We start from the raw sequence: 23,372 nt of genomic DNA on the forward strand, positions 1-23,372 counted from the left end.
CTGCGTTATCTGTCCCCACAAATCTGCATCAGCAGGCACATTCTCCACAACACACACTCTTACCCTTTGTTAGGGCGTGTGTGTGTGTGTGTGAGAGAGAGAGATAGAGAGAGAGAGAGAGAGAGAGAGAGAGAGAGAGAGAGAGAGAGAGAGAGAGAGAGAGAGAGAGAGAGAGAGAGAGAGAGAGAGCGAGCTCCCCACGTGCACTGGTTTAAGTTGGCAGCGTTTGCATTGTTGATTGTGTGAAGGCATGTGTGTGCCCTGGAAGCAATGTGTGTGTGTTTTTGGGGGCTGGCCCTTTAAGCCAGTTGTGGTTGAAGAGACAGTGTGTGTGTGTGTGTGTGTGTGTTGTGCATGAGTCAGCCAGTGCACCTTGCTTCCCTCTGAGTGTGTGTGTGTGTGTGTGTGAGAGAGAGAGAGTCGGGGGGAGGGAGGAGGGGGCAACAGCTGAGAGCTGCAGCTCCACCAGTCACTCTCTGCTCCTTAATTCATTCTCAGTGCCTCTCGTCCACTCTTCTCTCTTCTCTCTCTTCCTGTTAAAGGACGAATGCTCATTTTAAGGATATAGTATCTTGTATATAATATCTTGGACACACTGACGCCCATATATGGACCACATGGTGTCTGCCGGGGGGATCTGACAAAGCTCTGCAGTGTGTGTGTGTGTGTGTGTGAGCCATGCTGCGTGTGTTCATCCTGTGCGCAGAGCGTCTGCAAACGGTGGACGACGACATCAGCGATGCGTACTGCCAAGTCATCTATGAAGGTAGGGATGGATAGATGGAGAGAGAGGAAGAGATAAAGATTAGAAGTTAAAGTTCACATACTGTACAAAGCAAACTGTGTTTCAGACTGTGACAGTGTGACTCTCTAACAGCTGAGGTTATTATTGGATATCCTCTGCCAGTCTGTTTGGGGTGGGGCAGAGAGAGGGAGAGAGAGGGGAAAGAAGAGATGTGGTGATGATGGAGAATCCCCCACTCCTCCCCCTCCTCTCATTGTGGCCCATGTCACTTTAAAGGGATAGTTCAACATTTTGGCAAATTGGCCCATTGCCATAATCCCTATAGTCATAGCAGTAGGTTTGTTACCTTTAATTGTCGGTGCAAGCTGTTTTTAGAACGGCGGAGCAGAGCCGTGAGCTGCTCAGAGCTACGCTACGGAGGCTCATGGGATTTCTTGGTTTCCCTCATCAAACTCATCAAATACACAATCCAACAACTCCACAACACTCTGGTGGACAAGTTGTGAGCTGCACATTCACCACGCTATGAGATAATAACACAACGTTACCAGACAGAGTTGTTTTAGAGGGAAATACAGAGACTGCTTGATGAAAAACTGTCCCTGAAGTCAACGCGCATCAGCGGTTTTGCATGAATTTCCCTCTAAAACAACTCTGTCTGGTAGCGTTGTGTTATTATCTCATAGCGTGGTGAATGTGCAGGTCACAACTTGTCCACCAGAGCGTTTTGGAGTTGTTGGATTTGATGAGTTTGATGAGGGAAACCAATAAATCCCATAATGAGCCTCCGTAGCGTAGCTCTGAGCAGCTCACGGCTCTGCTCTGCCGTTCTAAAAATAGCTTGCACCAACAATTAAAGGTAACGAACCTACTGCTATGACTATAGGGATTATGGCAATGGGCCAATTTGCCAAAAATGTTGAACTATCCCTTTAAGATGCATTCAGGGTCTGAAATATTTTCATGTTCTTCTGAGATGTGTGGAACTCAGTGTGTTTGACTGAGCTGCTGTGTTTATAGTACGTAACAGGACAGTTTATCTTCTGGGGCCTCTCTCTCTCTGTCTCTCTCTCTCTCTCTCTCTCTCTCTCTCTCTCACACACACACACACACACACACACACACACACACACACACACACACACACACACACACACACACACACACACACACACACACACACACACACACACACACACACACCCTTATTTGTCCATCTCCGATATTTCATCCCTTGTCATCCCTGCTGCCGTTTAACCACAGCAGATAAACACAGAATATGCTTCATGTTGCTGCACAACAGTTCCCCTTTTGTAACACGCACACACACACACACTGATTCACAGTGACTGAGCAGCTGAGTGTTGCCTTCAGGTTTCCTCGGATCTGATAATCAGGTTAAAGCTGAAACACTGTCCCTGCTCTGAAAACTGCTGCGTCATCATTTCTGCTCTGAGCTCAGCACATTTACAGGATGTGTTTCAGTCCAGAGCTCACCATCGTTATCACCTCTATCCACGCATAAGATTCATTTTTAATTCTTTGTTTGAATTGTTTGTTTTGAATTTCTTCTTCTTCAGTTCATTTTTGTCTTTACGTTCAGTTGAATCTGCTGCGTCATATTTTGGCAGCAGAGAAATTAAACGTTTACTAAAACCAGTGTTGTGAAGTTTTCCTCTCCTCACTGCTAACAACCAGCATCCCAGCTGTAAACAACATCAGGAGTGATGTTGTTTGTCATGTGGCTGCGTTCATGATCCAGATGATTCGTTTTTTAACCTGAGGCACATTAACTGAAGAAAATCAGTTTTCCATTAAACGCACCGCGACACAAACTCACTGAACCTTCGCTTCAAAACTTCAGTTGGGATTCCCACACGTCTGATCGTCATGTAGTTTCTGTACTATCGCAAAGAATCAGATACTTTATTGATACTTTATTGATCCCTGATGTGTATATATATACACACTGTAGATTTATCTTTATATATATCAGTGTTTTTCAACCTTGGGGTCGGGTCCCATGTAGGGTCGCCTGGGATTCAAATGGGGTCGCCTGAAATGTCAAGTAATTGATAAAAAAAAAATGACTGATACAAATATTTTAATTATTAATAATTATTATTCTTTTTAAAATTATGATTAAAAACACCACACACAATCCTAAACAACTGTATTTATTCTTTCACTTTCGCAAATTAAAATCGAGTTCAAATAAAATGCAGAATATAGAAATCTGAGCTGGTGCATCTTGATTGACGGGGTTGCCAGATATTTATCTTTATATATATATATATATACTATATATATACAATATATAAATATACACATTGGTAAGTATTGATTTTTGAGTTTAAAAGTCATAATTGTCAAGTTAAAGTCACAAATTTATCAGAAAAAAAACATGGACATCCTCTGACATTAAAGCAGAAGTAAGTGGTCCGGTCGTTTTCGCTAATGCTGCGTTCCAGGCAGGCTTTTGAAATCGTAAATTACAGCTTCAAGTCACAACATACGACTTTGTAGCGTTCCAGGCAACCCACTCGTGTTTTTCCGACCTGTTTTACCGGTGAAAGTCACTATAACGGCCACTCGTAACTTCCGACCGGTGAACTCGTACCAGATCGAACTGGTACCACTTCACGGTCGGAAAAATACGAGTTTCCTTGAACGCGCCATAACAGTCCTCGTCCCTACGTCACCACATTCACGGCGTCCCTTGGCTGCACACACAGCCCTGCATGCCGTTCTCTCTCCTCATTGGATAAAAACTGTAGGATACGATAAATGTTTTCTCTTCGGCTCAGAGCAGAGCAGAGGGACTGAGAGACCCGTGTTTCAGACCAAACACTCTATGTAAGTGATTGCTGTCGGAAGATAGAACTATTTAAGACTTATATTAACACAAATATATCACTTACTTCTGCTTTAAGTCGCAAATTGGCAAGAAAAAAAGGAAATATACAAATGCCAAATATCATAAAAATGTTTGTTCCTCGCAAAAAAACTTTCTTGCAACTTTGTGACGTTGTGATGCCCTGTGTTTTTTTCCTAATAAATTTCAGATTTTTCCAGCTCGTTTTTTTTTACCTTAACCCTTTAATTTCAACAATCAATATCAAATTGTGACTTAGAGTTTTTAAAACCAGTACAAAAAAGTTGACGTGTTAGAGAGTGGGTTTGGCTTGACCTTCAGGCAGCGTATGTGTGTGTGTGCCCTGCCTCAGGCCTGCAGGTGGCAGTCTCTTAATGAATGAGCGTGTGCATACATTAGTGTGTACATGTGTGTGTTTGTGTGTGAACCTGAGAAACCCCCGCAGTTTGTCTAGATTCGAGAAAAACACGTGTTTAGGTTTCGGAGGTGTTGATGTTTTTCATGAAGTTCCCTCGGTCTGAAGAAAACCTCTTTGTTAGATAGTAATTTCCATACATTTCCAGAACTGAAATCTGAACAATGGATAAAGCCCCTTTCAAAATTCTTGTTTTATTTTGTTGACATATTAGAGTCTGAAGTTTTTACAGAGGGGGTTTCACAAACGTTTTTCGTTTTTCTTCCTATTGCTTCACAAAATGTACAAATGTGGAATAAGTAAAGTAGGAAAGTAAAAGGGAGGTGGAGAATGAACTGGCAAAGATGTGGGACACATGGGGGGAAGAACCAGGAGACAGGAGAGGAAAACAGCACAGGAAATGTTGAGATTTCCTCTGGATGTGAGGTGTGTGTGGTGTGTGTGTGTGTGTGTGTGTGTTAGTTCCCGACTCGCTCACTCGTTGCCCTCTTTCCCTGCGAGTGTGTTGTGTTGTCGGACCGAGGCTCAGAAGCCGGCTTTTTGTAAAAGACACATCTCGTCTGGAGAGAAAAAAAGGAGCTTTTATTTTGTAGTTTTGGGACGTTGGCTGATGCTGTGAGACCAAACAGGAAACAATCTGTGGATAATTAGAGTTTTTGTAAAGCTGGGACTTTTCCATTCCACCAAACAAGGACGGAAGCTGCCGACGACTCGTTAAAGACAAACTCAACTCAACAAGAGTTGGTTTCACTTGTTTCACACCAGGATATTCCTCCTTTTTTTGTTTTTTTTTTTCACACTTTTGCTCTTTATCCTCTGGCCTCCCATTGGTCGTTGGTTTTTCCCCAGTGTTGGTGGTTGGAGCACATTGGTTTTATCAGCGCTGTCATAGCTCCTCTGGTCATGTGACCGGCCGTCCCTCTGGGCCTGGATCTCACCTGCTGAACCCAGTCACCTGAGCCACTCGCTTTTAGTCCCGCAGGTTTCAGGTTTTTGGACTCGAGCTGAGGTTTTTTCCCGCCATGTTGCGTTGCTTTCTTCAGCGGGCCAACAACCTGAGACACTCTGACCCGCTGGCGAGCGTCACCTTCAGAGGTAAGAGGAGGATCATGGGAGATTCACTGAAACTCAAAAACTAAAGCTCAGGTGCTGTAGTAGAACGGCGTTTCCTTTTAAATCTTACCTAAACCCAAATCCTCGGCTGATTTTCATTGGCAGTGGAAACAAGTTTTGAACACGACACTAAGAAACAAAATGACCATGACCATTGAGTCGTACTTCTTGCTTCTTTGAGCTCATAGTTTGGTCTCCACCAGCTCCTGAGGGAGACGTTTGACTCTTTAGCTGCTAAAATGGTTGCGGACCGAGAGTGAACCCCGAACTACGTAGGTAAAGCTGAAGACAGGTGCAGCTCCAAGTGGTCGGTTCTTGAAGGTTCATCACTGAGAGTATATGCTTTTGTAACGGATATGCACCCATAAAGGACGTGCTAACCAACTTGCCAAGTGGTTTTCAACCAGGGTTCGAACCCCACCTACTGTAAGGCAGGCCGTGAGAAAAACACAACGCAGAGGGCCAGATATCCCCATCGGGGGTCATTCCTATGTTCCCACAGCCCTATGTTCCCACATTTCTAACTTTTGTTGTCACTGAAAATTAGGCCATATGTTCCCACAGCCCTTTGGTCCCACCATTGGTTGGGTTTAGGCAATGAAGAAAGGAGTTGGTTAAGTTTAGTAAAAAGACCAGGTAGGACAGATAGATAGAGTCCAGTGGGAACATAGGGCTGTGGGAACATAGGCACGCTCCCTGACATCGGCTACACTTTCATATTTCGTTAACAACCATTTTAAATCAAATTTGAGGCAACTCTGTGACATAGAAACAGTGTCTTTGCTTAAAGCTGCAGACTCTGAGTTTTAAACCTGTGAGTTCAGGCAGCATGATGATGAAGAAGAAGAAGAAGGCAAGGCAAGGCAATTTTATTTGTATAGCCCGTTTTTACAAACAGTTTGTCTGAAAGGGCTCTACATGGCATCATAACAACATCCTCTGTCCTTAGACCCTCACATCCACTGAGGAAAAACTCCATGGAAAACCCTTTTAACAGGGGAAAATCAGAGAAACCTCAGGGTGAGCAACAGAGGAGGGATCCCTCACCCAGGACGGACAGACGTGCAATAGATGTTGTTACAGACAAGAAAACAGTTTATAGTTTATGACACAGAATGTGGGAAACATGGAAATGTTAACAAGAGTTGATGAAGAAGACACTTCATTCATATAGCACACTTCCTGCCGGATGCAACTCAATGAAGCCAGTTTGATGTTTGATGATGTTGATTTAATGAACGTTCAGCTCCTCTCAAGTGAAAACGTCTGCAGTCAGTTTGTTCCCAGAGTGAAACCAGTTGACCTTAAGGCTTGAACCTATCTGGGTGGGTGGGTGGGTGTTGTGGGGTTGGATGCTGAATGGCTCAGGGTGGAGGTGGCCTCGGCAGCTCCCTGTTTTTCCGTCGGTTTGTTGTTGTTGTACTTTCCACGAGTCGGTGTCTGCCTCCTTAATAAGGTGAGCGCTGCTCTTAACTTCCTGCCTTTGTCTGAGCCCGGTTTCCTGGTGCCATCACACACGAGCTCATTTATTCTTGTGGGAACCTTCTTACCCCAACATCAACCTCAATCAAATCCTACTTTTATTTTGAAAATCAAGCCTGAAGGGGCCACACTCACACAAAAGTGTTGTTGTTGCATGGATCAGGTTTTACAGATTTAAACTAAACATCTCTGGCGCCTTGTGGACCATGGTCTTCTACAGGAGCCATGTGTCAATGTCTTCTCTCCAGACCTGACGTGTTTATTTTGATCTCAGTTGTTGATATAAAGTGTTTTTTTGTCAGTTTGCAGTGTTTCAAGCAACAAACAAGAATTGATTCATTTATTTCATCAATTATGATCAATTCTTGTGCAAGTTCACATCTTCTGCCTGTGAATCTGAATTTTGACGTTTGTGCTTTAAAAATGACTGAAATGATTAATCAGTTACCAAAATCTATCGATGAATCCATAAGGAAACGACAACAACAGCAGAGTTTTGTCTCCGCCATCATTTCACATGTCAGTTTAAACATCTTGTCTCTGATTCTTCAGTTTTCTTTAAGATCCACATCAGAGACGAGACATGCAGGTCCTGGTGCATTATGGGCAATGTAGGAGCCGCATGAGAGCTAATGAGAAGTAAACAAGGCTTCTGCACCTAAAAACACCTCAATGGACGATTTGCAGAAATAATAAAAAGACACTATGGGATGTTTCTGATCTTGAATCTCTGGACTTCTCTGGTTTACAGCGACTTCAGGAATTTAGAGCAGAGAGAGCGAGAGAGAGAGTTCCCTCCCCTCCTGAAACACAGATACCATGTCCATTTATAGTAATTAGAGACGATAATAATCAGAGGAGGAAGCTGAGGGAGGGGAGGGAGAAGTGTTTGTGTGTTAACCGCATATAAATACACAATAAAGTTACTTCTATGAGGGAAAAACGACAACTGAAGAATCCACATTACATCATGTGGATCAATTTCAGCTTTTTTTGGATGAATGCATCCCTGAGGTGGTTGTCATGTCAACGAGGCCTGATCGACGAAGTCTTGATTGATTGGACTGCGACTCATTTGTGTGTTTTTTTTAACTGGATCTTTTCGTCACTTGCAGATTTGACAAAGCGAGACAGAGAGAGTGGAGTTGTGGTTGTTAGCAGAGTTTGTCGTATTCTCTCATTTACATTGTGTTTTTTGTACGTGTGATTAAATGTGACAACGTGCGCTCGTGTTTTGTGTTTGTGCGCTGGGGGGCAGGATTTCCGCCCTGAGTGTTGTTACTGGAACTCCAAGTGTTTTTCTTTGTCAAAACCCAGAAATAAAAACTGGCAATGCTGCCGCTAATTATAGCGTGCACACTCACACCCACACACACACACACACACACACACACACACACACACACACACATACACTGAATCACTCGACTTATTAAAGTGATAAAGTGTCCTGTGAGTGGAAAACAGGGAGTCGCTGCTGATGTACGAGGCGGTCAGGTGTTCTGGGGCTTTTGGTTTCTACATTATCTCTTAGAGTTACCTTTCAAAGGCTACTTCCATATGACATAATATCTGAATATCTTCTGGCAACTGACCCAAACATTGAAAACTGAAGCCTGTTTTTTTTTTTTTTTTTTTTTAAATACCTCAAATATCTTGTTAAAACAAACCTGTGCTGATGTAATTAGCTGTTTTAGTGCTTGAGTTCCAATAAAAGGTAAATGAACAATATAAGGCCTAAAACATTGTCTGTTTCTCTATTTCAAGCTGATTATAGAGGCTTCGAGTCATGTACGACCTTGGAATAATATGAAGGGAAAGTATAGAGTCCAGTAACATTCAAACTGTGTTTCTGTGCCATATAATCACCATAGAAACATCCATTTGCCTCATTTACCTCAGGCGACAGGTGTGATTACAGTCACAGCTGATAAAACAGCCTGCATCTTGAATGCATTTTTCCAACGACTGACATACTTTTTAAAAATCTTAGCCAGAATTCAAGATGCTTGAGGAGATCACAGTTCAGGAACTAGATTATACTATGTGGTTATTTTTATCCTCTTCCCAACTCTTAGTTCCCGACTCTCCAACAGGTCCCAAACGCAGCAGCACTGAGACCAGCGGGTCTAAACTTAGGCTTCTGGGCCTCCCGGGTCACAGTCGGGTCTATTCTGGGCTCATGACAGAAGCTGTGCCAAGCTGAGCCAACCAGGAAGTAAACGCTGTGCCACTTCTTGTTTATAGGATGGGATGCTCAACTCAAATATCAAACACACACACATACGTGCGTGCGTGTAAGTACGACGTAACCCTTCACCCTCTTGTGGAAGGGTGGAGGTGTTTTTTAAGAAGAAGAACGTACGTAGGTTCACACCTGTGGGTGATGTGTGAGGAAAACAGGAAAGCAAACAGCCTTTCACTGTGTGTGTGTCTGTGTGTGAGAGTGCACTTCACTGATTGTTGAGGTTAAAGCAGATATCAGTGGAATGTTTTTGTTAATATAAGTCCTAAATAGTCCTATTTTCCGTCAGCAATCACTTACATGAAGTATTTCAGCCTAAACACGAGTCTCTCCGTCACTCTGCTCTGCTGTAACCCGAGGAGAAAATTTTCCTTGTGGGATACAAGTGTTATCCAATGAGGAGAGAGAACGGCATGAAGGGCTGTGTGTGCAGCCAAGGGATGCGCGTGAATGTGGTGACGTAGCACGAGGACCAATTGATGCCTGACAAGGGCGGGGGCTGCTAACTCATGGTGCGTTCAAAGAAACTCGTACTTTGTGTTTTTCCTTCCTGTGAAGTCATACCAGTTCGATCTGGTACGAGTTCACGGGTCGGAAGTTACGAGTGGCCGTTATAGGGAACTTTCACAGACAACAGGATGGTAAAAAACACGAGCTACGGGTTACCTGGAACGCTACCAAGTCGTAGTTGTGACTTGAAGCTGTAACTTACGGTTTCAAAAGCCTGCCTTGAACGCAGCATTAGCCGAAACGGCCGTGAAGCTGATATCTGCTTTAAGTTGATGGTTGTTCATTGAAACCTATAGCCTACCGCGTATAGAGGAAATGCATGTGGGTAGTGACGCAATATAACCAGTTTGTGTGACGTATAATTGGTCACTGACTTCCTGTTCATACAATTATTATAATTATTTTTTTGTGTAAGAATTTTTTCATTCTTACACGCACCTTTCATCCACATATTTATAAATGTATTTTACTTCTGTGTCTTGTGATCTGTGTTATTTTCCCTTTGCTGCTGCTTGTGACATTTTAAATTTCCCCCTGGGGATTAATAAAGTATTCTATCTATCTATCTATCTATCTATCTATCTATCTATCTATCTATCTATCTATCTATCTATCTATCTATCTATCTATCTATCTATCTATCTATCTATCTATCTATCTATCTATCTATCTAAACAGTGATGATTATTATTGATTACCTATTGTATAGAATGAATACATTGCTATAACGTGGACATCTTGTGTCTCAGTGTTAATTCAAATGAAAATTAATGAGCGGTTTCTAAAATCAGACAATAGTCATTGTCTCTGTTTCCTTTCATCTGGAAAGAACATCTGTGTGCGTGTGCTTGTGTGTGTCCTTCTGTTTGACTTCAAACCAAGTGGAAATGATGATACTTGTGCCCAATGTGATAATTCACCATCATGTGTGTGTGTGTGTGTGTGTGTGTGTATGTGCGTGTTAGAGGTCTTCAGGAGTTAATGATAAACTCTGGCCGTTTACTAGTGCGTCTTACGTCCTGCATCCTGTGTGAGTGCCCGACAGCCAGGAAATCAGAGCTCAGAACTTCATGTTACAGGAAGCCACAGAAAGATAACACACACTCACACACATACACACACATGTAAACACACACACACACATACACACGCACGAAACCACAGTTGGTTTAAAGCTTGTTGCCACATCACAACACTTACCTAGAAACACCTTTCAGTATCATTTTACATGAAACGTGTGAGTTTGGTTTCTTCGAAAACATTAAGGTTTTTACAAAGTCTTAAATTTCATTCATAAAGCCCTTAAATGTTTCTCTTGGATGTAAAGTTGTTTAAAATGTAAAATGTCATCAGTTGTTATTCACATGTGGACCATCCACCTCCAGGTCCAGTTTATGTTTAATAATCAATAAATTAATGATATCAGGAGGAGATATCATTGACAAATAGTCATAGTAGATCTTTCACATAGGAACTAGGCGTTCAATTTCCTTTTTTGTGGTTTTATAGAAGTTGTCAAGTCTTATTTCATTTTCATTTCTCCTTTATTTATTCAGGGAAGGTCAATTGAGAGCAAGCTCTCTTTTTCAATGACGCCCTGATTACAAAAACACAATTATACAAAATACAAGGTCATGATTCACAATTACATACAGGTTGTAAAACATTCAATAATAAGTTTTTAAAACTATCTAAGGAAATAAGATGATCCAGTTTCAGACAGTTTTGTAGGTTATTCCACTTTTGGGGGGCATAAAACTGAAAGGCAGTCTTCCCCAATTCAGTCCTGATACTGGGAATTTGTAAAACCAAGGTGTCCTGTGAACGAGTGTGTAAATTACAGATTCTAAGTGAGATTAAGCTAGTAAAATAAACAGGTACAATTTCACGTAAAGCTTTATAAATAAAAACCATGCAATGTTGTTCCCTCCTTACACTTAAGGATGGCCAGCCAACCTTATTATAAAGAACACAGTGATGGGTTCGGAACACATCTCCAGTAATAAAACGAAGAGAGGAGTGATAAAGTGCATCCAGGGGTTTCAATGTAGAGAGAGCAGCATGCATGTAAATGACATCACCGTAATCAAGTGCAGATAAGAAAATGGCCTGAACAAGTTCTTCTCTACATTCCATTGACAGACAAGATCTATTATGATACAAGAATGATAATTTTCCCTTAAGTTTTTTGATAAAATCAGAGATATAAACCTGATGCCGTATGCTAACTAGCCTGCTAGCTTGTGAGCTATCAAAAACCAGTAATTAAAGACGGCACCGTTTGGACACATAAGGATTCACTGTCGGTTTTCTAATGTTCCGGTTTCTCCGCCTTCTTTCAGGGTCCAAGAAGAAGACAAAGGTCATCAAGAACAACCCCAACCCTGTCTGGAATGAGGTACGTCCTGTCCCCTCGCCTACCTCAAATCGCTAACGCATCTGGAGCAGCCAGCAAAGCCATCACCACCTTGTACCTCCCATTTTATTTTTATTTTTTGGAGTTGTCTCTGTTTCTGCGGCCACTTGAACCTCCAAACTGTAGACATGTGTTGTATTTGTCACAGTTTCCTCCAACTCTGTAGCACTGTCTTTAATTTCCTGCTAATGTCTCCGTCAGGGTTTTGAGTGGGACCTGAAGGGGATTCCTCTGGACTCTGGAGCAGAGCTGCACTGTGTCGTCAAAGACCATGAGAAGATGGGAAGGAACAGGTACAGTGTGTGGATATCTGCTTCTACTGGCAATTACAAAATGGATTAATTACTTTTATAATGTTGAATGAAACATCTAGTTGGTTTTAAGTCACTTGTCTTGAAGACTGTCAGAGGCTTTCTATGCATTTTGGTACAGACATGTTCATGGTCCCCAGTCCAATAACCAATAAGTTGGTTGACGGTAAATGTGGTGTTAATTTTAACAGGACTATTGGCTGTATTGTAAGATCCAAAGGACTGTTCGTCCAGTCCCATTATAGTAACCCGGTATCCATGGGAACTCTCATCCAGCCTGTCAGCCATTCTTCCCATAGCTCCCAGTTCAGGAATTGAGATAAGAACTGAAGCATTGTCAGAGCAAGATGTTGTGGACGGATCAGACCAAACGCGAGTTGTTCACAGTCCACAGCTGTTTGTTTGGTGAAAACACCCCTCCACATGGTTATTTTTGGGTTGTCCCGCTCCATCGAGATGTCAAATGTGTCCTTCGGTTGGGAATTGGAGGGGGGCAGGCTTGAAAGAATCAGGTCATCCTTTCATTGTGGTTGTTGCGTGTTTATTCACTCGTATTTCCACCCATTTGTTCGACTGATGTGTCGACTGATTAATTGATTCATTCATCGGCCTCTCATGGCACAGAGTGACAACAAGAGTTCACTATCGCTGTTTGTTTCAGTTTGTTTGTACATTCCTGAATGGTGACGTTTATGTAGATTTCGTGGTCGTATTGTGAGAAAGAACTTTAGATGTGCTGACGGAGGAGCTTCTCATCATGTTGATGATTTTGTGTTAAAGACTTCTTCACTTTCTTTAGAAGAGTTGGTTCCATCAGAAGTTGTCAAATTTAATTTGTCGTCTTCTAATATTTATTTAGTGTTTGTGACCATTTCAACCTGTTAGTTCATGTTCTTAAAACTGTATGATGTTAGTTGGCTAACTGTCATTTAGCTGCATCTATGACAAATGCCACAAACAGTAGGACACCTACAGGGCTGGTCCCGGATTCAAACCCAGCACCTCTTGCACCCTCAGCGAAAATCAGAATAATTTATCTAAAAGAATCTTATTCTATATATATTTTTATTTTATTTTATTTTAATTTTTTAAGGTAAAAGGGGTAGGGGTATATAAGCTTTGGCTTCAACCTACACCCTTTCGGTTATATAAGCTTGATATACCGAAATAAATAAATTCATTCATTCATTCAAGAATCTGTAAAGTACGCATGGTATTTCAGTCACCTGCTACTAAGAACAGAATCATTATGGTTGCTCTTAGGATTGATGTGGCTCGTTGGTCTAGGGGTATGATTCTCGCTCAGGGTGCGAGAGGTCCCGGGTTCAAATCCCGGATGAGCCCTCATTTGTGTTTCTTGTCTTTCACACCTAAAAATGATCTGTTCCCATGGTAATGCTTCTCCACTGACTGGCTATTGGAAAACTTTGGCCAGCTCACTCTATGCTGCTTAAACTCACTTAAACTTCAGTCAAGTTATAATTCAGTTGCTGTTTATTGTATTAAAGCAAATCCACTAGTCTGTCAGTTGGAGGAGAAAGCAAAAGACACTGTTTGGGTTCGTCTGGGAATTGAACCCCGGACCTCTCGCACCACTAAGTGAGAATCATACCCCTAGACCAACAAGCCACATTTCTTCATTGTCATGGTTTCAAGTCTGTGTGCCAAGAGAACATTGGTCTACTGTAGGGGGAATGGTGGTCACTTGAGTGCAAAAGGTCTTGAGGTCAAATCCTGGTCTTCTGAACCAACAGCCTGGAGGAGAGTTAGACCTACTTGTATCATTTGTTGCAGTAGATTTTTTGATTAATAATGAAAGTCTATTATCTGAGTCATGACTCCCTCCTGTGGGCCGACCTGGTGTCTCTGTCCAGGTTCATGGGGGAGTGTCGTCTGGCTCTCAGGGACGTCCTCAACTCCCCCAACCTGGCTGCCACCTTCACCATCTCCCTGCTGGACACCAAGAGGAACAACACAGGGGTGAGCACGCACACACACGCACACACACACTTACACAAAGCACAGACAGATTAATCTACAGCCTCATTGTATTATGAACCTATGACAAATCACACATCACTCTGAGTTTCCTGTCTGGTTCTTAAAATAGCAGAAGACATTCCTGCGTCAGAGCAGAGTGACAGCCCCCACCCATCATGGTTGTTATATTCATTTTGAATGTGATGAAGCCAGCTACACTTTTTTTTATTGCAAAGACTGAAAATATTGCACTTTTTACATTTTTATTTTGATCTTTTTCTGTTTGAGTTTTAACGGAAGCAGCTGCAGCTACTTGTTCAACAAAAAAAGTTCTGACCGTGAAATGACCTTCTGAAGACAAACTGCTCTCACTTTCCACAATAGCCCCCATGAGAGTTCAAAGTCACATCAATCCTCACATGAATAGAAATCAAACAACACACACACACACACACACACACACACACACACACACACACACACACACACACACACACACACACACACACACACACACACACACACATACATACACACACCTTGGTGGACCACACCTAAAGTCATCGTCAGAGTTTGAGCAGTAGATGAAATAGTGTTCTGTTTCCCATCCTCATTTCCTCAACCCAAAACAAAGTCTTCCTCTCACTGTCAGAGTGGACCTGATTGATGACACACACTCCAAACACACAAAGATGCACACACACTACACACACACACACACACGCAAGGTTGTGGATGAGAAAGGAAGAAGCCTGTGTTTATGTTACAGTACTGTAGGTACAAAGTGTGTGTGATGTACGGTGGTTCGGTTACACTCCAACAGTGGTTGGACATTTTCCTCCGCCTGACAGAAATGTAATGTCCAAAGACGCTGAAAGAGCTAAAGATCTTCAGGAAGTGATAAAACTAGTTTCTGCATCAACACCTTAGACCAGATCCACACCGAAATTTAATGGGTTCATCACCGGTCGAGGCCACATCCCTCCACCAAGTTTGGTACAAATCTCTTGAGTACTTTTTGAGTCACAGACCTTCATTAAACCATGATATTATTGATGGAGGTTAATAGAAAGCAAGTAACTAAAACTCAAATCTCTCAATCCTGTTTTATTCACCTTTCAGATTACAGATCTCTATCGTTCATAATGAGATGCACCTGAGTGCTGTTATAAACCGGATGACTCTTATACAGTACCTGTGTTTACACAGAGCTGACAGCTTATTGCTTTAGCTGCTTTTTCCTGTTTAAGGAAACTGCAGGAGCCTACTCCTTCTCTGGGTCCACACACCCACTCTGCTCGAATCGTGATCACAATAATGTGACGGAAACTCTGTCTGCCACCCCAGTGGGACGGGACACAGTATCGAAGGAACGCCAAGATGGTTGTTTGTTTGTTGACTTCCATGCATCTTAACACATTTACTGTACTGGTTCTTCCGGGGTTTTGAACTTTTGATCCCAACACCCATTTTCTGACATTGGTGTCTCGCAAAAACCCACCGGCACAGTAACAGTTCGGTGGTAGTTTGACCTTTGTTCTGAAGTTGCCGTATCGTTTTTCTTTAACAAGCACATTTCTATTTTGCATCTCCTCTGCTAAATCTTCAGTATGGATGTCTGCTATAGATTTGAATTTTCAAAACCAGGTCAGATATTCCTTTCACGTCATTCATGGGCTCGTCCGGGATTTGAACCCGGGACCTCTCGCACCCTAAGCGAGAATCATACCCCTAGACCAACGAGCCACATACTTGCCCTTTGGTGGCCATGTTTATCTAGTCCACATTATTTGGATAAACCTCATTAGTGCACAGATACAGTATTACATCTACTTACAACACCTTACTACCTGTATGTGACTCATTGGCCTGGGGGTATGGGTTTTGCTTCGCTGAGAGATACCGCATTCCAATCTTGGACGAGCCCTAATTCCTAATTAATGACATCGCTCAGGGCAGTTTGGTAACTAACTGAACTTCCATGATGTGAAGGACTTTTTAAGTTGCCGCAGAAAGGAATCAACTTTGCAGCATCTTCTTGTCGTACCATCCCAGACTGTGTAACGCTTCAGAAATAACCCTGGTGATGCTGTCAGGGATCTTCTTCAGTCTGGATCAAGCTCCTATAGAGGGTATGCGTTTATGTCACTTCTCCCTCGGACACGCCCCTTTCATTCAGACTGAGTGGCAAAACAAACTTCTCTCAACGTGGTGAAGGAAAGTGATGGACATAGCGAAACCGGGTAAAATATGTAGTATCAAAATAAATTGAGGTCAGAAGGACTCCGTACCAGCCGTTAGATTTAAACAGAAACAATGCTCATTGAAAACAGGTTCTTGAATGTAACTCGGTCAAAGTAAGACGTATCCTCAAGATTTTTTGCAATTCTCTTAGCTCATGCATGCTGTACATGCTGACAAAGTTAGACATGTCAGACTTGTATGGGCTTTGAGAAAATCAGTTTGTTAGGTTAGTCAATTTCAAATTTTGGCGGCTCTGACACTCGTCTTTTTGCCACTCGGTGGGCGTGACCGCAGTGACTTCCGAGTACCATGACGTCACGTGCATACCCTCTATTGAGCTGTTTTAAAAATGACAGTACTGAGTGGTACTCCACAAGTACGATGTGTGTATATGTGTGTGTACGGTGTATTTGTCGACTGATGTCGTTGTGTTTTCTGTCTCCATCAGGCCACGCTGACCCTTCAGGTTTCCTACATCCCTCCTCCAGGATCAGCTCCGATCTTCCAGCCTCCTCCCCAGCCCGAGGTCTTTCCTCATACCAACCCCTCTGTGGAACTGGACACTGTCACAAGTAATCTACGCTGTCATTTCATCCATCAGTACATCCGGTCCTTCCTCTTGTCTCCATCCACCCAGTATAATTAGCATTTGTGCACATCAATAGTTTCCGTCGCTCTTCCGTCTGTGCAGTGATTTCTCTGGACACGCTGGGCGAGGAGGATACAGAGAGTATGCTGATGCTGGAGCCCACAGAAGACCAAGGGGCCGACGATGGACGGTCCATGGTCATTGTCGGTCCTCAGGGGCCACCGGGCCAGGAGTCTCCCACCGCCCAGACGCCCAAACGTTCACCACCGACCTACAACACCCAAGGAGGACTGAGGAAGAGGAGGAGAGGGGCCAGCAGTCAGTCCAAACCTCTGCCAAACAAACCCCAGGACCTCCAGGTAGGTACTCAAGAGGGCAGAAGATTGATTTGCGATCGACTTGACTTGACTTAATAAATCATCGGTATCTTCTGCACTCAACCAAAAAACTCTCCTTATCTAGGTTCGTGTGCGGATCATCGAGGGACGACAGTTGCCGGGCATCAACATTAAACCTGTTGTCAAGGTTACAGTAGCAGGGCAGACAAAGAGGACCCGGATCAGGAAAGGCAACAACCCGTTCTTTGATGAGGTGAACAATTATCATTCATTACGTCTGGTTTTTCAGAGTATTTTACTGGCGGGGTTGGTTTACATTTTAATTTGATGTTTTCCTCTTCACAGACGTTCTTCATGAACTTCTTTGAGACTCCCTCAGACTTGTTTAATGAGCCCATTTTCATCACTGTGAGTCTGGATTTTGACCTCCATTTCATTCTTATGTCATGTTTCGTAATATTTTTTTTATCCTGTTGTTCTATTATTGCAAAAATTATGTTACTAGATTTTCTGCTATTTATCCTGATTTGATTTGATCGTCTGTTAACTGCTATGATTAGAAGGTAAAATCTCTCTTTCTGTCCTACAGGTGTGTGACTCTCGCTCCCTCAGAACTGATGCTGTGATTGGTGAATTCAAGGTAAACCTTCACCTCAGCTACTGTACGACTCCAGTACTGTGTATTGTGCATTGTGTGTTTTTGAAATGAAAAAATAAATATTTTGTTTCCACAGCTGGACGTTGGCACCATCTACAATGAGCACAGTGAGTAAACATTGAAGTTTGCTTTGCCTTATTGTCTGTGTTGTTCCTGTGAATTGGAGCATGAGTTGGTCCTCTCTCTCTTTAGGACACTGCTTCTTGAGGAAGTGGCTGCTGCTGTGCGACCCAGACGATTTCGCTGGCGGGGTCAAAGGTTACCTGAAAGTCAGCCTGTTTGTCTTGGCGGCTGGAGACGAGCCACCGGTGAGTCTGGTTGGTTAAGAGAAAATCAGTGATGATTCAGCATTACACTGGGAAACACAGGGTGAAGGTGTCCAAAGCTTCAATATCAAATTACATCTCGAAAGACTCACAAAAAAATACTGTCAAATTTAGTTATTCTTTAAGATTGATACAATATATTCTAATATTAGTGTTTATATGTGCTAATATGCTAAATACTTGCACTTGAGCACCAACTTTTTTGCATATTTTCGGATATTAGAAAGGTCAAGTACACCTAGGACATAGCTGTCATAAAAATGGCCAACCTTTTTGTAAAACTGTGCCAAATTCGCAATTACTAGTTTTTGTTTGATACAACATAACTTGATGTCCAGGCATCTTCTGGACTTTTGATGTTTCACACATACTGTCTTGCGGTTGATGAATGCAGGTGTTTATTAATAAATGTAGGCATTTGTATCTGTGTGTCCCAGGCCGATAAGCGTGAGTGTGTGGAGGACAAAGAGGACATTGAAGGCAACCTGCTGAGGCCGGCCGGTCTGTCTCTGAGAGGAGCCAACTTCGCCCTGAGGGTCTTCAGAGCTGAAGACCTGCCGCAGAGTAAGACTTCAGTCCATGTTTGTGTTTATGATTCATTCCTCTGTGCTTTAGAAGTAATGATAATGATCATGTCTTTCCGTTTGCAGTGGACGATGCCTTCATGGACGGGATGAGGCAAGTTCTTGGGTTTGATAGTAACAGGAAGAATCTGGTGGATCCTCTGGTGGAGATCCACTTTGCAGGCAAAACGGTACGTACGATGATGGATGATACAACCTCCATGAAGGTCATGTGATCCAAACACTGTCATCAACATCAGCTGGACTGTGTTTTCTCTCACTTGCAGATCTGCACCAAGATTATGGAGAAGAACGCCAACCCTCAGTGGAACCAGAGTCTGTCCATGCCCATTAGGGTGAGACCCTACACCGGACAAAGGCCATAACCATGATAATGCAGCTTGTTCAGCATTGTCATGACACAGCATGTTTTCTCTTTTCTTTTCCAGTTTCCCTCCATGTGCGAGAGGATGAGGATCAGAATTCTGGACTGGTGAATCTCAGCTGATACATTTTTTTTTTTTTTTTTACATTTAGTTTTATAAGACTTGTAGTTATACAGATGGGTATGAAGCATTAATATTAAAGAAAAATTCAAACTTGATTATTCTCAGGCATATTCTGGAGTTATTACTGTAGGAACATTTTTGTTTATGTCCAAGTGGATTTATGGAAATGTATTGACATTATAACAAGATCTTCAGGAAGTGAGATATGCAAGGTCTTGGTGCCCTACAGTTTGAGAAACTTTACTTTTTAATTTAAGTCATGTTTGGTTAAGGACACATGTCAAAAGTTAATTTTTTTTTCGTCTGATTTTTTTTATTCCAGGGACAGAGCCAGTCACAACGATGTCATCGGCACCACCCACCTCTGCATGTCTAAGATCTCCGCTCCCGGAGGAGAGATCGATGGTAAGTTACCAGTCATAACTGGTCTGAACTGGACTTGACCAAAGCAGTAAGGACTGGAATTGGCTAGATTTGATTGCTTCGGTTTGGAGTGGGTCTAATAGTTTATAGTTGTTATAGAAGTTTCCATCTTGGCTGTTCCCATTCAGAAACAAACAACTTTTTGCTTTAACAAATTTTGGTCCTTTTGCTTTTATGTGGTTTTATTGTTGGTTTTAACCATTAGAAACAACCGATATGAAGTTGTTTGCTGCCTGGTCACATATGAGTGATGACTTGCATTTGTTTGAAGTTTTAAGACTTGCAGACTTGATTCCTGACATCTTACATCTTGAAGCATCACATGGATGGTTTCTTTGTGAATGTGACAGAGCACGTGGGCTTTTCCAGTCACTTGCATGAAGACTAACCTGGTGTGTTTGTGGGCTGATATCTGCTTGAGGTTTCAGTCCGTCCTGTCGGGCGGTTGGGCGGCAGACTTGAACAAGCCTTGTCATTGTGCTGGTGAAGGACAACGTGCATGAGTCACGGTCATGGTGCCATTTCTCCTTTGTCTTTGTTTGGAAAACATTTTCCCATCGAATCACTGTCATCTGACACCTTAAAGCAGTAGTGCGTAACTTTTAGGTATCCGTTACACCTAAGCCATTACGACATATATATATTTTTTTTACCTCTTCTCATGAAATGACTATTTATGACAATGTGATTTGTCACAAATAAACAAATTTGATGAACCTTTATAATAGGAATAAAAAGAGGAATGTGTCTGAAAATAAAATTATTCGAACTTCGAGTTATCACAACCACTCGTGCATCTTTCAAAGTTCTGCATTGAGCGAACGCATTGCTGTGCAATTCACCGCCACGGGTAACAAAGAGCATAGCGGACCAATCACAGCCTTTGCAGTCTGCTTTGCTTTGACACGTGTGTAAGGCTGTGGCGTAGGGGTCCATGGCGTTGCAGAGGGCTCCGTGGACGTACGCCGTCGACTTGACGCAGAAGCATAATTTGGCCTTAAGGGTCGACAGAAGTTACGCACTACAGCTCTGTCATGAAACCAGACAGAATTAATTTCTCACCAACTTTTTAACAGCATTTTGGGTTCAGAGAAATCAGTGATTACAAAAGATTAACTATACAGAGCTTATAACTTGATGAACTTAGTTCTGTCTGGTGTCTCTCATCTCCCACCAAATTTATCATGGCCAAACAAGTCAGATCAGGAAAACACAATGATTGGAATCAAATGTCCAATACAAAGGAGAGAATGGCAAGAAGTAGAATTAGTGTTTTGCTCTGTCAGTGGTTGTTTGTCCATTTTATGAAACCTTAGAAAGTGATGTAAAGGTGCCACATGTTGCAGTTTTGAAAATCAATTTATCTGGAAAAATTAGATGCCCCTATCTCCCAGCTGTGGTGTTCTTTGAGGAGCTGTCAGATTTAAACATGGGACAAGATTGTTCTCTTTTGAGGCATTTCACCAGATGAGTGAAGAGTGCCATCTACTGGTAGGAGGAGAAGTCATCAGTCAGAAGTTATCCTCTGAATACCAGGATCACATTTAATCTGATATCATCCAAGATTTATTGAGGCATATCACTAAAAACTAAACCGGTGGACCTTTCAGAAAAGTCCACAAAGTCTGAATCTGATGACGACGAAAAACATGGACAGTCCATCCAGGATTTATTGAGATATTTCACTCCAGACCAAACAACAACAAATGTTTCCATCCCTACTACATGAATACTACACCTCAGGCTGTTTGAGTTCCCTTGACCCAACCATTGAGGATAGTCTAATTTGGAAACACGGTGAGACTTTTCTGACGTCAGATGTTGCACCTTTCCGTAGACTCACTAAACGCATCTTCACTCCGTTCACTTTCATCGTAACTGAACAAGGTCATTTACTTGAAACAAGGCAAATGACCTCTCAGGGTTTTGTGTAGTGTTTGACTTTGTTGTCGATGGCTTCAGCTTGGGCTCGTGTGGCGTTCAAAGACACCTCTTTTCCTTTTCTGTCTGTGTTTCTGAACCATCCTTCCTCTCTACGCATTCAGATGAGTTGACTCCACGGACCGTCCACCCTGGCAGTACGTCCACCATCCTCTCTACACCTCTTTTTGTTTTGTTTTGTGTGGAATAGTTCATCTGTCGATTCAACTGTTTCTCTTCAGTTTTGTGATGGATTTTCTCTTCTCTATCGACCGTTTGAATCATGGCTAAATTCTGATCTAATTTAGACTCTGTATCTGATTCTGTTTCGCCAGTTGAATCATTTCAATCATATTCAATCAAGCTTTGACTTCATTTTCATTGCTCCACATTCTGCCATGCTAACAACAATCAACCTGACCTGACCTGACTGTCCTTCTTGTGTTTTCACAGTTGACGACAGTCTCGGTTTCCTGCCGACATTTGGTCCGTGTTTTGTCAACCTGTACGGCAGTCCCAGAGAGTTCACCGCCTTCAACGACCCCCACGAAGCTCTGAACCTTGGAAAAGTAACTTGAATTTTACATTTTATTTGTAAATATAATGAATTATCACCTTTATTTGAAGCTAGGACATGATGGAGAAGTAGAACACCTCCAGAACTCGTAGAGACTTCTCAACTACGATACTGTATTTTTCTGTAGTTACACACTGTCTTTGATTTATTGTGGCAGTAAATTGTTTATGTTGACATTGACACATCTCTCAGGGGGAGGGTGTAGCGTACCGAGGTCGAGTTTTACTGGAACTGTCCACGAAGCTGACGGACAGGCCGGAGCAGAGGGCTGAGGACATACCGTCGGACGACCTGCTGGTGGTGGAGGTGAGAGGGAATAACAAACATAAAGATCTGTCTGTCCATCCATCCATCCATCCATCCATTCTTCCATCCATCCATCCATCCGTCCATCCATCCATCCATCCATCCATCCATCCATCCATCCATCCATCCATCCATCCATCCATTCTTCCATCCATCCATCCATCCATTCTTCCATCCATCCGTCCACCCATCATCCATCCATCCATTCTTCCATCCATCCATCCATCCATCCATCCATCCATCCATCCATCCATCCATCCATCCATCCATCCATCCATCCATCCTTCCATCCGTCCATCCATCTCAAACTCTCTGTCTGTCTTACAGAAGTTTCTCAGGAAGAGGAAGTTCTCGCTCTTCGTGGCCTTTTACTCGGCCACGCTCCTCCAGGACGTCGACGACGCCATCCAGTTCGAGGTCAGCATCGGCAACTATGGCAACAAGTTCGACTACACCTGCCTCCCTCTGGCCTCCACCACCCAGTTCAGCCGGGCTGTGTTTGACGGTAAGGGAAAGGGTTAGAGTCCGAGGTGGAAGATTTTGGCCCAGTCCCATTTCTCCTGCCTCAACACTAAGGGAGATACCCGGATGAAGTGTTAGAAGTAGAGATTTTTTTATTTATTTTTTATTCAGGTTTGAATGTCGGCTCCAGAAGTTATGTTATGTTATCTGTTGCATGGTCTTTGATGATCTTTCTCCGTTTGATGAACCAACGAAAAAAGAAATGCAGAAAACAGAAGACGCCTTTGATGCTTTTCATTGTGCACTATGTTCAAATTCTGCACCTTGGGGCAGTTTTAAGGGTTGAAAAACACTTCCTTTTGCTC

The 23,372-nt window shown here is 42.6% G+C and overlaps 1 protein-coding gene across 1 annotated transcript in view; it reads left to right on the top strand.

Annotated features, from left to right (window-relative positions):
• Positions 1–457: 457 nt before the first annotated feature.
• Positions 458–23,372, top strand: part of dysf (dysferlin, limb girdle muscular dystrophy 2B (autosomal recessive)) — a 247,009-nt gene continuing 224,094 nt past the window's right edge. The window contains exons 1-20 of the mRNA XM_083993329.1: positions 458–766; positions 11,728–11,783; positions 12,003–12,094; positions 13,987–14,092; positions 16,785–16,908; positions 17,028–17,284; positions 17,388–17,516; positions 17,609–17,671; positions 17,853–17,903; positions 17,998–18,028; positions 18,114–18,229; positions 18,685–18,811; positions 18,898–19,001; positions 19,098–19,166; positions 19,260–19,303; positions 19,642–19,724; positions 21,788–21,820; positions 22,116–22,231; positions 22,432–22,545; positions 22,873–23,050. Of these exons, the coding sequence (XP_083849455.1) occupies positions 679–766; positions 11,728–11,783; positions 12,003–12,094; positions 13,987–14,092; positions 16,785–16,908; positions 17,028–17,284; positions 17,388–17,516; positions 17,609–17,671; positions 17,853–17,903; positions 17,998–18,028; positions 18,114–18,229; positions 18,685–18,811; positions 18,898–19,001; positions 19,098–19,166; positions 19,260–19,303; positions 19,642–19,724; positions 21,788–21,820; positions 22,116–22,231; positions 22,432–22,545; positions 22,873–23,050 (1,981 nt within the window). The 5' untranslated portion in view covers positions 458–678. The remainder of the gene's footprint in view (positions 767–11,727; positions 11,784–12,002; positions 12,095–13,986; positions 14,093–16,784; positions 16,909–17,027; positions 17,285–17,387; positions 17,517–17,608; positions 17,672–17,852; positions 17,904–17,997; positions 18,029–18,113; positions 18,230–18,684; positions 18,812–18,897; positions 19,002–19,097; positions 19,167–19,259; positions 19,304–19,641; positions 19,725–21,787; positions 21,821–22,115; positions 22,232–22,431; positions 22,546–22,872; positions 23,051–23,372) is intronic.

Source organism: Trachurus trachurus (genome assembly GCF_905171665.1).
Source record: "Trachurus trachurus genome assembly, chromosome: 18".
Classification (NCBI taxonomy): Eukaryota; Metazoa; Chordata; class Actinopteri; order Carangiformes; family Carangidae; genus Trachurus; species Trachurus trachurus.